We start from the raw sequence: 17,953 nt of genomic DNA on the forward strand, positions 1-17,953 counted from the left end.
TTTGCTTTGCATACATGTTTGGCTAGGCTATAGGTTTTATTGCAGTCGTTCTTTGCAGCAATCAACGGAAAATCTTCTAAGACAACCAAAGCATATTAATATCACTGTGTTAAATGACGGTTGAAGGAGACTAATATTACCCTGTTATAAATGTGACTTCTCTGTATGCTTTTTTGGCGTGGTTGAAAGAAAGTACGATTTCTGAATTTCTTGATAAAATTTTAAAAAAGGTTTCAATGCAAAAAAAGAGTGAACAAATTTGAGATTAACTATGAAAATGAACAGGAAAATCATAAAAGTGGCATCTCTGAAATAAAAGATGACAAAATAAAGACAATACAAAATGCAAAATATCTGAAAACAGTCTATTTAATACATCACTCCACTATGGTACAAAGATAGACTGTAATAATAATAATATACACAAATATCAGCTAGTTGGTAGTCACAGCATACGGAGCTGTACATAAGGAAGCTAATACTCTCAGACCCCTATAGGAATGACTATGAAATACAATAACATCACCAAAAAGGTACAACAGACCTTCCGCTTTGCCTTGTAAGAGCAAAGGCTCATGGAATATGATACTAAAATAGATTTACTGCCAAAAATGTCTGGAAGTTGAAAGTGTCTCTCTTAGGCTGAAATATCTAAAAGGTTAACAGGTGAACACTTGCACTGTATGATCAGTTTGCTGTTATCCTTTGAAAGTTTAAGTCTTTGTATCCTCCCTCCCTTCCTCCTTCATCCCATTTCTCAATCCCTTCTTTCTCAGTCCAATATCCTATTTCAAGCAACAGTAACCATTGTCATCAAACATACATAAAGAAGTAAATTCAGGAATGCATGGACAAACTGTGTAAGCATTATGCAAATTGTCTTAACTACCCCCCCCCCAACCCCCATGAGATTACTTCATTTCATAAATATATATATATATATATAGTAAATATAGAAGGAAATAAAATGAGTAAAACTGATTCCTTTTAACAACTAGTTCAACCTGCATGGGTGTAATCCAAATTAAAATTGAGCAATTTTTGGTCTATTCATATTAAAACATGATACCTTCACTGCAAGATGGATATTGATATGGTTACTTGTGGGTCACATCAAACTAAATTGATTAAATTTTCATGTAGTTTACAGAAGAACACTACAATTGTACACTGCCCACTTCACTGTAAGGGAAACAGCAAAACTAAATGCAGCAAGCAGCAAGGTTAAAGCTCAAAGATATGTAAATCAGAACAATTATGAATTTTGGAAAGCTGCAGCAAGTAAGACCTTGCACAAAAATAAAGAAAGAATGAAAAAAAATGCCAAAGGTTGCTTTAGTATAGATATTAACTGTAGTAATATTAAATACAGAGAGTATTTGTTCAGATACCGTTAAGTACAGAGGTGACCAACTTTGCAGTGGAAAAGTCAGATCATACAATAACATGCAACCAGCATTCTACAGCACAGTACCTAACATTACGTTGTTGTATGTTACAACAATATGTAACACCAGTTCAGCAAAGATGAAAGTTTGAACTAAGTCTAATACAATGTTTGCCATCAACCAATTCATTGCCTTCCAATAAATTAGCTTATACCAATATATTGTCCAGACGAGCCCCCCCCCCCTTTCCCTTCCTCCTCCTTTCGTTATCTTTCCTATCTATCACATTCCACTTCCAATCATGACATATTCAAATGATTCAACCTTCAAACCAACATCTCATTGGAGTATTTGGTTTTGTTTCAACTCCCATTAACTTGTTATAATTCACAATGCTACCAGATATATTAAGTCAATTCATTTTCTTATTATCCACGTTTGATATAAAGTACATTGTACTTCTTTTGTTTTCTTCCTCCTTGAGAAATTCAGGGTAACCGTATCAAAATACATCCCAAAACATTTAAATAATTTGAACAATTGTATTTCAAATTTATGGATTTTGTTACCTTTAACTACTTATTTTAAAGGTCATACAAACCCTAATATTTAAGATTCATACACATTTGAAAATTTGATTGCTCCCCAATTACATGACGGACCTAATCAACTGGTGATGTCAACTATACCACGAATACTTGACGTAACATGACAGATAGTATTAATTCATATATACCATATCTTGGGAAGATTTTTACCTCACTGAGAGATTTGATTTATTAATTTGTGACCCTCCCCAACGTCAAAAGTTGAAAAAAAAGCAACTAACAATTTTCCGGTAAAATGTAACTTGATATACACCACAGCATCAAAACTTAAGGGAACGAACGGTTTCTTTGAAGTTTTAACGATATATCACTTTATAAATGTTTGATATGACAGCAGGAGTTTCCTGCTCCTTTGTAGGTGGTAATAACGCAATACCAGGACTATGAGAAAAAACTGAACAATTTGTACTTAATAAATCAAAAAAATATTTGACTCCAGCTAACCTTCAAAATAAAATACAGTTCACTGAGGAAAATCAACAAGTACCGAACAACATTGAGATCTGATGATCTGTAATAACCAAAGCAAAACAGAGAGACATAAACAGGGACATGGAAATGCTTCCCACCATCCCACATCTCCAGCCCCTCATACCCCCCTCCCAACCTCCACCCGCAAGAAAAAGAGAAACTTCCTTCCGTAATAACATACAAAAAATGAAGATATCCCTGAACTGGCTTGTAATGGCTTGTAAATGGCTTGTAAAAATACATAATTACCAAGGCCTATTTTAAACTTTTATACTGTTGCGTGTCAAAAGAGAAAAAAAGAAAAATTGCCCAAATGATAAATATGAAATATGCTAAGGTCAGTCCAAAACGAAAACACATTAAATCAAGCTAATCATTTTTGATCACGTTTAATCATGAACCATTTTTAGTTTTTTATGATGTGAAAGTACTACAGGGTACTTGAGCGCGTTCTATGAATGTGTTCACAATCAAGTGCCATGTTACTAGTAAGATATTAACAACATCCACAAAGGTGATTCTCTTTTCCCAATGATCAACACAAAGTGGGAATCTTGTGACCTACTGCTTTTTCAAACTATGTGTTTTTGTATTTTGTATTTTTTGCAAAACTGTGCATTGTAACATAATGATGATATGTTTGCCTCATGTAGGTAGGTAGGATTGAATTCATCAAACTAGACAACTATTTACTTTGATCTAACACTGGATGAGTATAAACTGTGCAGTCAATAGTTCATGATATGAACATTATCAGTATTTAAATTTCAGGAACTTATGTTTTGGTTTCAAAAGGGGGAAGGAAAAAAAATTCTCACTATGCATATCATTATAGCTACCTTTTTTTTCGCAGACAAACCAATAGATCTAATTACCAGCAGTTGCAAAATGAATTACAATAATTTTGATAAAGAGTTACATTACTATCATACATTACTATTACTATAAAGAGTTTGCATTACTATCATCGCTACAACAAGCAGCCAGGCAATCAGACAACCACAAAACTAATCCATTGTAGCTAAAAACAAAAGTTAAAAATGAACAGCGTTGGGCCTCACAAATCTTAACAAAGGTCTTTGCTTCCCTGCTAAGGAAGCACCTACAGTTTTATGACCAGAAAATAGTATTGATGATGGAGTATTGATGATGGTGGCAGCACACAACTTTGAAATTGTAATGTTAACAAATAGCATAAGAAAGTGAATGTCTATAAAACTCATCTATCGTATATGTAAAACTAGAACTCACTAATGAGACATCTGGGGTGGGAATGGAAGACCAGAGCTGAATTTTACCATGTTTCAACATAGTAAAATAATTTAAAGTGCCAGGTGACTTTGAAAATGCTCATACTTACCAACATGGAATGAAAAAATTCAACCATCATAGCAACCTAAACATCCTCTAGGTGTTTCAGTTGTTAAGTTTTTCTGTAGCATGGATACAGGCAAGAATGGTTTTAAGAGAAACAAACATTTCTGTCTTAAATTTTCAAAAATTTTTAGAGATTAGATTTCCAGATAATAAATTTGGATTTTGTACAAAGATTCAGATAATTAGGTTAATTAGGTTAAGTGACTTAACCATTCTCAGTTCCAGAGGCAATAAATACTGAGTATGAAAGTCACGGCCAAACTTTCCTTTCACTCTGTCAAAAATATTTTTCTCTGCATCCTTTTAAATCCCTTGCAGAAATTGCAAGGTTTCTAGAACCATACAGGGTAACGAGTCCTTTATCAGAAACTTCGTTTTAACAATAATTAACCACGTAATTTGATTCTACTCCCCAAGCATGTGCCATTGCTCTTACAATTTCATCTATGTTGTTTGCATAAAAACTGATTATTTGTCTGGATTCAGATCCTGAATGCAAAGCTAAATATTACTTCACACAGGGATAAGTTGCATATATTCAAATATGACCTGACCTACAGGACTAGTTTTATTTAACTAATTTTTTTTTAATTTATTATTTTTTTATTTATCTATCTATTTATTTATCAAACATTTGCTCAAAAATCTTGAAACCACCAACATCACCTGGTTTACTAATAACATTTTCATATCAGGTTTTCTCACTTCGTAGGGAAAAAACAACAACTAACCCGTTGACTTGCCTAAAATATCGGATAGGTTACATTCAACGTTTACCTGTACAAAAGAACTTTTGTTAACTATCATTATAACACATTCCCTGATAAATTACAAATGAAGACAAAATAAAAAAGAAGGAAAGAACATTTTTTTAATTTGAATACCCATGAGCTAAATTTCAAAGCAGTGTGAGAAAGCCCTGCCTAAATAATCAATCACTTTATAAAAAGAAAAAAGGTTTCACATCATAAATCTCGCTGAACCGACACATTAATTACAAGGATTTTTGCAGGGAAATGAGCCCAGAAAAATAATTATCAAAAAATCAAAGAAATTTTTTGTAACATGGAATCAAACCCCTTCCCTCACACCCCTTCCCTCACACCCCACCCCCACACTAATATTCTTCAGTAGGAGGAGAAATATCATCGGCTGTGATATAAGCAAGAGAAACCTTTCTAATTTTTTTCTCATCATTTAGTCCCCCCCCCCCACCCATTTTCCCAATTTCTTGGTCAATAGAAATGTGATCATTGCAATTCTTTATTACTTAGCCTAGTTTGAACAAACTACAGTAAGCTACATTCAAGCTAAAAAAAAAATTGTTTTATCTTCTTACTTATATTGTACTTTATCAAACAGGGCTTTTACACATCAAACACATATGTCTCCTTTATTTCCACTTTGTCAACAAACTACACAAGGAGAAACATTGGAAAAGATTTCTTACAAATTTGACCATAGAAATTTCAGTACAAACATTCTGTTGGTCTCCCAATTGATTTCAAGAATAGGAAAATTTCTTAATTCCAGGATACTATCTTGTACATGTTACTAAAAAAATTTGGCTTCAGTCATTTTATTGAAAATATCAGGAAGTACTGCACAATACTTGTAGAAACTTTTGCTCTTTCTTCCAATTAGAACTTCATTGCTCGTAAAAACTATCGGATATTTACTACACGATCCCCACTTTTCCTTTTGCTCATTATTGTATATCTTCTCCCTCATTCCGGTCGGAGAATGTTTCAGCATGAATATTCATTTAACTGTCTGGTTCATTATGAATATTCAGTTAACTGTCTGGTTCATTATGAATATTCAGTTAACTGTCTGGTTCATTATGAATATTCAGTTAACTGTGTTTCTCCAGTTGTCTTTATTTATTTAATTTGTTTTCCTCCTCAGATAAGATTGTCTCATTAAGCAAACTGATTTCAAACACTCTTGAGTGGAAGAAAACAAATTGTTATTGCATTTCACCTCAATGTTTAATGAAACCTTTGATATCCTTGGAGTAAAATATCAAGGCATTCACAGCTTGAGCCTGCTATGTTTATTCAGTGACGTAGTACACCAAGTTGACCTGCTCCAGTAATTTCAACTTCTCAAACAGGACATTATACTGCAGATCATGAAACGCATTCCTATCACTCTTGCTTCACTATACGCAGTGATATATCATTAAGAGTTGCCAGATAAAATGTTTCTTCCCAGAAATATTATCTGTGCTCTATATTAAGCCAAGCAATAGCCAATAGGATGGAGAGTATAACAGGTCTCTTATCTAATCCGCATCCGCAAGTGCCTACCATAGCTCCATATAATCTTCTAGTATGCTATCCCATTAGGAAAGAAAAAAATTAAAAAACTGTCATGCGAATTCTGTTACGGCTGTTTCTACCGGCGGCCATTCAAATGAATTATGAATTATGATCCAGTGTGAATGGTATGCTCTCTTCGTCGGATTCGCTCATTATCGACGAGGGGGTGTCTGTAGCGCCTCGTGACTGCCCTGCATCGGAAAACGACCCTAGGCTGGAATCTTGCGATGCGACAAAATCTGCACCAGCAGTCGCCATGGCAACCTGTATACGACAGGAGAGAAAGTATTTAAAATGATAACTCCATGAGGATGTAACAAAAATACAAAATATGTGGGCAACAAAGGAGGCAAAATTGGATTGAACATTTCAATTATTTTACATTTAACAATTCGGAGATCATTCACTTCATCGGCTACACGAATCTTGACCATTATTTTGAAGAAGTGTGAGCAATGGTTTTTTATACAAATCTTGGTAGGTCAGAGGTCAAACTAACCATCAACTCAAATAAGCTGCTTTGAAGGGATTGTCCAGCAGAACGTTTGTTTTGACAATTATTATTTTTGATTGACGAGAGAGGAACATATTCTTAGTGTCCTTGTGAAGTCTGAATTAGAATCCTGCGTACCGTGTTCGAGATAACAGCGTCTGAAGTGGACACGTTTTCAACCTTTTTCTACCCAACAAAAACTTGAAAGCAGCCAGGTGTGATGTCACAGAAGCATGCGGACAAATTTCTTTTACGTTTCTCTTTAAAACACACATCCAATTCACAGTTGTTTGCTTCCCAGTTCACTGCTGGTGCAATCTGCGGCAATTTCAAAAATCGATATATTGATAACAATGCTATGTAGTGAAGTGCTTGCAACTTTCACCAGGATCCTAAGTATATGTTCCTCATTCATCATCCAAAAGAAGTGAATAAAATAAAAGAATTCCCTCTGGACTACCCCTTTAACTTATGCATTTGTGGGTAATGGAATAAAAATGTGATTGGCCGATTTGAATCTTACCTCTTCGTCAGTCTGCGACAAAGGCAGAGCAAGAGGCGAGAGCCGGGGGTCCCCCGGCTGATAGGCAGACTTTGATGAACCCTGTTTGTGGATACCGCTTGGACCAGCCACAATGGAACTGGAAAAGGCCTCTTTATTCTTGATTGCCATTTCTGGAAAAAGAAATCATCATCAATAACTTATGAGTTATAATATGAAGTCTACTTGTCACTGAGACAGAGGCCAACTTGACACAGAGATTTAACATACCAGATAGGACTTTTAATGGGATCTTGGTATATAATATATATGACAGCTGTATACCCTAAAGTAAGATCCAACATCTTATAATATTTAATTAAGAGGAGTTCATCCTGGTAAAGGGTATATATACCATGGTAGGAGGGATGTACAGCAAAAACTTTCAACAAGCACATAATCTATAAATCAGTGATGGATACATAGTAAAAAAAAATGGAGAAACCAAAGGATTCAGACCACAAGCTTCAGTCTTGTCGTTACGTGGCTAAATCGTACGTAGGGTTCAATAGGACATTGAAAGTGTATATTACACACACACACAGTTGTAGAGAATTGAATGCCTTTGTGATGACAAAATGACAACATAACCATCGATAGATCTTGAGGAAATTGTCCACTTGCAATATTGTTTATGTGAATATGTATCACCCAATACTGAGCTGTATGACTAATGGAAATTCCCTCCATGTATGGTTATTGGCTTACAGTCAGGAAATGCAATGTAAACAAAACTGTGAACAAAGTGTTTATGCTTATCTCAGACATACAAAGACTGTGTATTTCCACCTCATGTCATTGTAAAACAGGCATACCGCCCTTAAGAAAACACGGCCTGTAGTTGTATTTACATATATATATATATATAAGTACATAATTGTGGTATAACACATATGGTGGTTTAGGAAACAGATTTTTTTTTGTTTTTTTTAGAAATTGGTTTGCTTGCTTTTTCTGATGCCTAGGAATGAGAACAGAAATCTTGAGAGAGTTTTTACACAGTATTTTCGTGTACAACAATTGTTAAAAAGTCTTTTTATTTCATATTTTCTCAGGGCATGTCTAAGAAGGAATTAATGCAACTGATACATGGCTTATCTAGTACTATCTATAGAATAAAGACAATGTTTAGTGTGTATAGTCAATCATGGACAGTGCAGACCCACAGGCAGTAAAACATTAATGTTTAGGTAATGGGTTAGTAGTGCGAGCGGTTTTAGTTGTTCCCTTGTACATCAACATTGGTATGGGTAAGGTGTTAGGGTAAGCACAGTGCTTTAACCCCTCAGTTAGTCTTGCTTATGGGCCATAGTGCAGTCAACAGAGGATTTAAACAGTTATGTAGGGTATATGTCCACACTGACAAACACATATCTTATATACATATATATGTAGATATATGTATATATATATTTGTAGATATATGTATAATCATGCTCTTCCATCATGTTGCAACTCAGAATTTCACGTACACAAGTTCTTTTCCCTGCGGCGATCAGGAGGCAACTGAATCTTGCAATACCTAAGGCCTAATTTGTGGGAATAATTTGGAGGGTAAGAACCTTAAGTTACTGTAGGAGGGTCACAAAAATGAAAGCAAAAAAAGAACAGTTTAGCAAGTTTTTTTTTATCCAATCCTGCCGACCTCTACACCTTCCCAATCCCTCTAACCTTTTCTCCATTACCAATTACTATCAGCTTCACTCACTGGGGGCGGCCCTCTTGTAAAAGAAAGGACAAAAATCCAAGGCATGTGCTCACCATCAATATATTCCTCCAATGCTTTTGGCACCATTTTCTTGGCTTTTTCGACATCTGTCGCCTCGCACTGGCCCTTCTCCAGACCAAAGGCCATTCCCATTCTCTTCAAGACTTCTATGTCATCATGGATTTCAAATGTGTTGTCAAAGTTGAAAAGGTACTCAAATCTGAAGGACAGAGAAAGAAACAATAAAGAAAAGTCACCAAAGCCAAACAGAACAGTTTCCTCTCTCTCATGGGTAGACACGGATCTGTCTGTTATAAAACCCTTCATATATTGATACAGCATTCGATTTGTTTGAATAGGTAACAACTGTAGCATGATGGTCCCATGAAAACCTACCTGGGAAGCCTTCAGTGATGTTGTTGATCATGTAACAAAAACATTTCTGATTAGTCTAAAAACATCCACACACAAACACACAAATACAAAAACTTTACACCCACACACACAAACACACACATACAACCCTACTGTCAAAACATGCAGAGCAAATGCCATAAACCCACAGTACCGAGTGGGAAGTTATATTACTTCCTGCATGGAAAATCTAGTCTAATCCTGAAAAAGTTGAACAGACTGAGCAAGACTTTCAACCTTTTGCCAAACATGAAATGACTCCAATGACTCCATTAAGGACAGTCAATGCAGCAATTCTCATTACCTTTTAGCTTTTCTCCAAATATGAGGCACTGCTAAAACTCATTACAATATAACCTATCATTCACATCATTTAAAGAATTCTGCAGGTATAGACAAAATTAAAAACACACAAAACTTTCCACACAAATTAACATCAAAATAATACAAATGACATTTCACCTCTACCAAAAACAATGGTCTCTTTGTGCCAATCAAGTAAAAACAACAAAATCAAGTATGAGGTGCCTGCCAAAAACTTTCATCTAGAGATATTATGATTACACAGTCTTCTTGCTTTATAACTTCCCCAAGAGGTATGAGATCAGCTGATGTTGGCTGTATTAAAGATCACACATCACACCTATATATACACATACCCCACCTAAACAACCCTTCTCAGTACAGACAAATGCCAACCTTAACTGCATAGGTCTATCCAATCTTGTCTTTCCTGGAAATAAAAGAAAGGGTCTTACTTGTCATTAGATATGCTACAGTCGATCACTGTTTTCTTGCTGGTATTTACAATTATGTACGGTAGGTGAATCGCTGAATTGCTTGTAGGAGCTCCAGAGCCTTCTGCCTCCAGAGCCTTATTTCTAGCAACCAGATTCTTGAAAGCTATTTGCTGTGGACGAAATAATGGAAGAGGGGGACGTTACTTGTCATTCCCCAAACTTGATGGATTGATGAAGATTATCAAGAGCGATAGAAGAGCGATGCCTTCACAAGAGGATGGCAATTACGGAAGGGAGATGGCCGTACACGAACACAAAGAATTGCTAGATGCTAGAGCGAGGTAAATACTGTAATGCATAAGGTTATATGAGGTGAGGGACTAGGCACTGTGAATTAAAATTTACTACGAACAGAGCTAACCCCACACTATGTTTAGTGCTACAGTAAATCTAGTGGGACATAGAAATAAATAAAAAGAAGAACTATTGCATTTTGTAGTAACCACATGGCTGTATTTGACACCAGTCCCATGCTCCCGGAATAGGCGTGGAAACTCTGGACATCTCCATCAAACAACAAGTTAATGATGACCTTCATAATTATGACTCATTTTGCCTGCTTTGCCAGAAGCATTACAGAACACACTGAAGCTTCACACACTTACTGTAACTTACCAGGCACATTATATTTGAATTTATTACTTTTAGGCAATGTTTCTCTGACATAACGTAGATGCCATGTACACATTTCACTCACCTACAATTTTTTATCAAATAAAGTAAAACCTTGTTTTACCCTTTTCATTAGATAATCTTTAGATCTTAGAAAACCCTTTTTTCTTCATAGAAATTTGTCATCCACCATTACGATTAATTCCTTCAGTTTTTTTCCCCCCCATATCTCATTTTTGCTCCAACAAGAGATAATTCTCCAAACCAGTTGCCGATTCTTCTTACCTGCAGTATTAATTCATGTAACTGAGATCTTTTCTGTTTTATCCTCTCTAGCCTAACTTTCTTTTCCCGTTCTAACTTTTCGCACTCCTGCCTAGAATTTGTGGGTAGACCGATCCACCTGATTTCCTTCTTCTCTTTCGAGATGATGTTCATCGCCATCAGGACGTTGAGGGCATCGTAGACTCTCCTCCTGATGTTTTTCTGATCGTACTGTGACTACGAGAAGAATAAAAGGAAGACCGTTTAGAAAAACAACAACATACTTAGTATCAAGAAAAATATATTTCTGAAAGAATTACTGTCTGAGAGTATATTTGTACATGGTTAAAGCTCCATTTTTGATTAGCTTGTACCTTTGTTAGCAAACTGACCGAATCCTATAAGGGCCTGTTCAAACTCCAAATATATATCGCAGGGGTTAGATATAAATGAACCATGTACGTTCAGCAATCTTCCATCGCATGCTGTATTTTTTTATGTGTAGCAGAGAGTTGAATTTTGTTCAATTTTATAGCAGAAAGCATGCTTTAAAGGTCTCTGATTGGCTGCTTGGAATTTCAAAGAACTTTCTAAAGTCCCAAGCTAAGAAGGGCAAAAACTGTTGGCCAACTTATTAAAGGAGCAGTGGTTACAAAATGTGAAGGGTTGGGTTGGTAGTCTGCAAAAGCACCAAATTATTTAAACAATGCAAAACCAGGACCTGTAGCAACTTAGTTTAAAGACCCTTAAACGAGATCGACAAGGAGAGTGACGGAATAAAGACCACAAAGTTTTCAATTAATCGATCAATTATTGATCAGTATTGACTGATCCCAATGATTAATGTATGAATTAAATCAATCGATAGTAGTTACCTGTTCTGACGGTGAAATCGGTGATTGTTGGTGTGGGGCTGTGAATTCTCTTACCAGTTCATCGGCTACTTCATTATACGACGTGACCTGCTTGGCTTGGACCTTTTCGCAGACTTTCATGGAGAAATGACGAAGTCCTTTGCCTTCCTTTTCACGTCTCTTCCTCTTCCCCGTACCTCTGTAAGAGTCAATAAAATCACATTTATGTGGTCAAAATAGACAGAGCGTCGTCCAAGCATTCACTTTTATCAATTTCTTTCAGCATCATATCATTTCTTCATAATCACCATTCTGATATATTCTTCTTTTTAATATTAACAGCATAGACACAATCCCCCTGCTCTGGTAGCAACTGGGAAGTGTTGCATTTTTTTCCCATCCATATTACATAAATTATATTTATTATATTTTATTTAAACTATTTTATTTTCCAAGCTTAACAAATATACTTTTCAAATATTTCTTTTGATTTTGTTTTTGCATCCTCTTTGTTCCTTCTGTTTCTTAATGTTAATAGCTCGCTTATGGGATAAGAGTTTGAAAGAAGCCCATGTTCTGAAATTAGCGTTTAAAACCGGTTAAACATTTTCTACTGGTGTACTGTTGGTAATGATGGCGCAGCTGTGCCATTAAGGCCTCGTTATTAGTATCTCTAATCCATATTTTTTTGGGAGTTTCTGAAAACAGTGTCCAAACTTGTTGTTTTGATTAATAAGAATAGGTAACTAAAGGATGAAATGTAACACCATTATGTTTGAACTGTAGACTTCGTAGAGTAAACACGAAAGTTGTAACAGTGACCTCTCTCCAGTGGTTTTCAAAGGTGGCTTTCATAGGTCTACCAGCTTAAGTTATTTTTCAGTTGCCTTTACAGATGAGCCTTTTACGCAGCGACATGCAATACTTTTGGTACTTTGTCAGTACTAAAGTCGCGTAACAATGCAGTTTATTGTCCCAAATAAATATAATGGCAACATGAAAAAGGTGGCATCAAATTGCCACGTTTTGACTTCTCGTCTTCAAACCACTCCCTTTTGATTAGTCAGGTTTACATTTCTCATATTTATAATCAAGAAGAGGTGGGTATATTAGTCTGGAAATGATAGCTCACCAAGAAAGGGGACAGTGCTAAAATGTTACCAGATGACTTCAGGCACGGAGAGTGAAAGGGCAGTTGCCGCTATGGGGACGAGTCACTGAACAAGCAAACAAAATGTCTGACTATATTTACAAATGTTTGCCATAATGGGCAATACATCTCCCCCCCCCCCCCCCCCCGCTTCATTTTATTATTTTTTTCAACAGTATTGCAAGTCTTACAGCTAACAATACCTAGATCCAAGTCTCCAGTTAGTATATATTACAAGTTATTTGCACATAGCAGTGTGGCATATGTTTGTCTTCCCTCCCACCCTTTTCATTAAAATCTTTCGATGTATCAAAACAATAAAATGTTGTTATGAAGTCACTTTATCAACCTTGCAACTATGTACAACCAATAAAAAGAATCATACAAACATTCTACAATGAGCCTGTTAAACCTCTACTGCAGCTTATAATATCCAGCTTATCAGACAGCCAGAGATTAAATGTGTGTATATTCAGTACAAAGTCCCTGTCAAAGGAGTCAATGTCACAACTATAAATGCTGAACACGAACAAAGAAATTTTGGCATGCACGATTTTCTTTTGTCTAAAACTTACCCATTTCCAAAATCTAATTCTGTAGGTTCTCCTCTCCTTTTGGTAGCGCTGTAATGTTAACAAAAAGCAATAAAAAAAAACAGTCAGTATGTGCTGTATGCCTTATGTTTTACCCTCAATACATTCTTTACCCATACATTTGCTGCTCTCTGCTTGTTAAATGGTGTACTGCAAAAGCTAACCGGTTGAACAGGTTTAACGAGTGAATATCAAGAACCGTGTGTGTTTTTGTATTTAACATTTTTACTGCAAACCGCTTCTTGAATAATTTTGGTGCCATATCACCTTTGGAAAGGTTGTCAGTTTGTAAGCATGTATGTAATTAACAAACTGACTTACTCCTTGTGTTAAGCTATGCTACCACACTGTTAACACAGGACACATTTGTTGGATCCAGGAAATTGCCTCAAGATACTGTGCACATCTTTGTGTTTTCTTGAATTAGATTCCCTTTCGTGAGGAGAAAGATAGCTGCAATCTCCGGCAGCTTGTCTGCCAACATTACTGCTGTCTCGGTTGGAATGGAACACTAAATCATGCAATGCTACCCACTCGTGTGACAAGTCTAAAGTATCCCCCTGATGATGTCAACATTGCACTATAAACTGTAGTATCAAATTAACACTGATATGGAAACTGATATTAACTATCCCATCAGTGCTGCAGGGTGAACTATAGATGAGACCTTTACTTGTAAACATTGTCATTCAGTGATGACTGTGTGCTGTGTTCATATATATATATCCAAGATTATCCTCATTCAACAGGATATAACCAATTCATACCACAGTTTATATATGAACACAAACATAACACTACACCCATTGCATGATGATAATGTATTCTATATACATGTACTCTATGCCCACAAGGAATGATACATATTAAACAAACACCGATAGTGCAGTCATGACTTGCCTTGGAGACATACTCCTATCCGTATACTAGCATACATACAACAGTCACCTGTACTCCTACCGGCCCTCATGAATTAGTACCTGTGCACTTTGGGCATTTTAGAAATGTAGAATGGATACTAGTACAAGACAGTGCTCACGTTTTGTGATTACAGCGTTGTACTCTCACCAACAGCATCTTGACCAGTTTTTGTCTTTGCAGAATATTTGGATGGGACAAGGGATATGGGGACAGGGGATATGGGGACAGGCGATATGGGGGCAGGGGATGTATGGGGCAGGAGATATGGGGGCAGGGGATATGGGGCAGGTGATTTGGGGGCAGGGGATATGGAGGCAGGGGATATGGGGACCAATAATGTCATTCTTACCTTCCCCAGTCTGATGATGTTGACTGTGGGGTGTTCACTGACTGGGTGAGAATGTGCTGGGGTGTGACAGTAGAGATAGCCTGGAGGATTGTGGTGGCAGATGCCTGTTGTCTCTGTGGTGTTGTGAGAATTTGCTGCAATATGGATGAAAAGAGCATTAACATACAAGGTGTGGTGGATGATTGGACAAATGTAAGAGGGTGCAATCGGACACAGGTAAGAGGGTACAATCGGAGTTACGTAAGAAGGTACAAAGTACAATCATGCTACATGGATCTCCACCGGCTTTATAATAAACTTCTGTTCCCTCCCCCCTTTTTTTCTCCTTTGCTGGGTTCTCTCCATTTACATTATATAATGGTTTTCTGATAATCTATGTAACTTATCATATTTCTATAGGTGTAGCATTAAGGTTTGAAAAACCAGCAGCTTTGAGACTTTTATTTTATCTTTTTTTAAAGTCAATGGAAAAGTTCTCATCTTGAACCAAGTATGCACTCTATGATGACTTTTGAAATCATACATGAGAAGAAATTTGTTCTTTTTCCCAAAGTGTGTCAAATTTCAGTTCAGCTGATAAGGCAAAGAAAGTTAAACTTGGGGGACACAAACCCATCCATCATCTTTAGCTTATACCCAGATCCTTGTGAAGAGCAACTCCCTCCCCCCCCCCCCCCCCCCACAAACAGCTGAGAACAACTCTATTTGGGAGATACCATTTTCTAGTTTAATATCAGGTTTGGGAGCTGTCGTTTTGTAAATCTGTGATGTCACAGTGCCACCAGTACCCTGAGGGTTATTACTTTCTTGTTGTTTTTGTTTCATATGCTCAAGGTTTAATGTTAACAGTTTTGACACTGAAACCCATACCATCATCGTTAGGTGTGTACAAGGCTTCCAATACTTGAGATCCAGCATTTTGCAGAACCCCATCTCCATTACAGAAAATCAAAACATTATCATATATATCAACAAAAAACATATCATACTGAATGAAGCACATGTGGCTTGAATGATGTCATATTTAGACTTGATCAAGTCCTGATCTTTTTGTGTTAAGGAAAATCAACTGTGTGATAAAATACACACTCTTCCAACAGGTGCAATCATAATGCATTGCACAGGTTATGCTCTCTTGGGTAAAAAAGGTAAAAGGAAGCTGGATATAACAGTATCATGGTGCGAGCACTCCCCAGGAAATGTAAAATAGAATGCAAGCTGTGATACCAGCTTTATTTTAGGGGCTATTCTTATCATGCATCCTGGTTTAAATGGTATCAGACAATAAATATAATTCATAGAATTTAAACTCCAGGAAACACTGAGGAAATTATTAACTTCCCTTGGAATGAAGATTTATTTTACTAGTTAGGACCGGATTCAAACCAGTCCTGTGTTCCATAGCCCACATTCCTCAGCTCTACGTTGGGGATGGGGGGGGGGGTTGATCTGCCCTATTAATATACTTGGTGCTACACTGGGAGAGTCAAGTGGAAGGAGAAAGAGGGATGGGGGAAGAAGAGGGATGGGAGGAGAAGTGCATCAGAAGTCTATGGACTTCAAACAATGGGTGAGCCACTATCTTTCACAAGGTGACAGACAATTAGCTCCACCAAATTTAAAGTTGTATCACATGAAATATTATAATATATCACTGTCACACTCCATCATTCGCTTGAACGATGGGAATGTGTTAACGAATGACTTACAGCCACAAATTAATGTTGGAGATCATTAATACTAATTAATAACGAATTTCACTGTACACGTTGGTAACTCAAAGTGGCTGGACTCACTCAGTTAGGTACACAGTCCATAATATCAGTGCCTCAATAGAATTCATACAGGGGAAAATGAAGGATTTTGGTGTGTTCACACTGTGCACGCACTAACATTCCACCATTCCTCAAGTTTTAATTAAAGCAATGACCAAGTTTGGCAAAACTACAAGTGATAAGAATGAAAGAGGTGTCAACGTCTGAAGCGGAATTATTACTCGGTCAGTGACTAAAGTTCATTTTGTGAAAGTCTGAATGCGGATGTTAAAATCTGATCAACCAAGAATCTTATTTCGAGCAACAACATGGTCTTAGGTTTGGTAATTAGCAACAAAATATACCGCATAAAGAGTTCAGTACATTGGATATCATTTATTTATTGCCATCTTTCAGAGCTGTTTGTACTCTGATTTTACATAAATAAATGATTACCCAGGTATTGAACTAGCTGCCAAAGAGCTGTGACCAAACCAAACATGTGCACACAAAAACAAGAAGATACTTTGAATCATCTGAGAGGTTCTGGAATTTGTCGAGACTGAAGTATCGAAAGCAATCCCAGTACTAGATAAACCCTGATCTGCAATTGTATAAATATTAAGCATGAACAACCCTTGAAAATTTTATAAAGTACCGTCAAGCCTGCTCCAAAAGGGAAGAAAAATCCGATCTGATAAAAGACTAATTCCTTTCATGTACATTCAGCAGTTGTATACAATATTTAGGACCAACTCTTTAACACATGTCAGTAGTTTACATTTTCACATTTTTACAGTCAAATCCAATTGTATAGATATGCCAAAGGTTATGTACCCATCATCACCCCATATAGGGTTTCTGAATCAAATCTTTTTAGGGTTGTAGCAGACAAGATTAAACTATGAACTAGAAAACAACATACACCCACACCTCAACAAACATTTCAGTATGTTGAACCTCAAGAAATTGGTTCTTTGTTTGTTGGGAAATTTATGATATTAAAGCACTTCTTCTGATACACCACCTAAGCAAACACAAGACAAGCATATTAGTGAAAATAGCACAGTTACATGCACCTCAACAAAATGACATGATGGTGAACAGTAAACTGAAAACAAGACCGTGGGGAACCGTTTCTTTCCCTTCTGGCACATCAGAGGTAAAGTTGGAAAAAAAAAATGTTCAAGATTTTAAGCTGTCTGAGACTTGCTGGCAAAAATTCTCAAAGAGACGGAAGAGTGCCTTCTCTGTATAGATGTCCAGGTGACCAAACCAATTAAACAATTTGCCTGACAAGAATATTTCCCGATTGACATTTCAGCGATCAAT

At 36.5% G+C, this 17,953-nt stretch overlaps 1 protein-coding gene across 2 annotated transcripts in view; it reads right to left on the bottom strand.

The window, feature by feature from the left end:
* Positions 1-4,439: 4,439 nt before the first annotated feature.
* Positions 4,440-17,953, bottom strand: part of LOC139974772 (transcription factor Dp-1-like) — a 52,297-nt gene continuing 38,783 nt past the window's right edge. For both annotated transcript variants that reach the window (XM_071982185.1, XM_071982186.1), the window contains exons 4-11: positions 14,868-15,001; positions 13,580-13,627; positions 11,876-12,053; positions 11,022-11,237; positions 10,083-10,234; positions 8,964-9,130; positions 7,185-7,336; positions 4,440-6,432 (exon numbers count right to left, since the gene is read on the bottom strand). In XM_071982185.1, the coding sequence (XP_071838286.1) occupies positions 6,268-6,432; positions 7,185-7,336; positions 8,964-9,130; positions 10,083-10,234; positions 11,022-11,237; positions 11,876-12,053; positions 13,580-13,627; positions 14,868-15,001 (1,212 nt within the window). In that variant the 3' untranslated portion in view covers positions 4,440-6,267. The remainder of the gene's footprint in view (positions 6,433-7,184; positions 7,337-8,963; positions 9,131-10,082; positions 10,235-11,021; positions 11,238-11,875; positions 12,054-13,579; positions 13,628-14,867; positions 15,002-17,953) is intronic.

This window comes from Apostichopus japonicus, chromosome 10 (assembly GCF_037975245.1).
Source record: "Apostichopus japonicus isolate 1M-3 chromosome 10, ASM3797524v1, whole genome shotgun sequence".
Taxonomy (NCBI): domain Eukaryota; kingdom Metazoa; phylum Echinodermata; class Holothuroidea; order Aspidochirotida; family Stichopodidae; genus Apostichopus; species Apostichopus japonicus.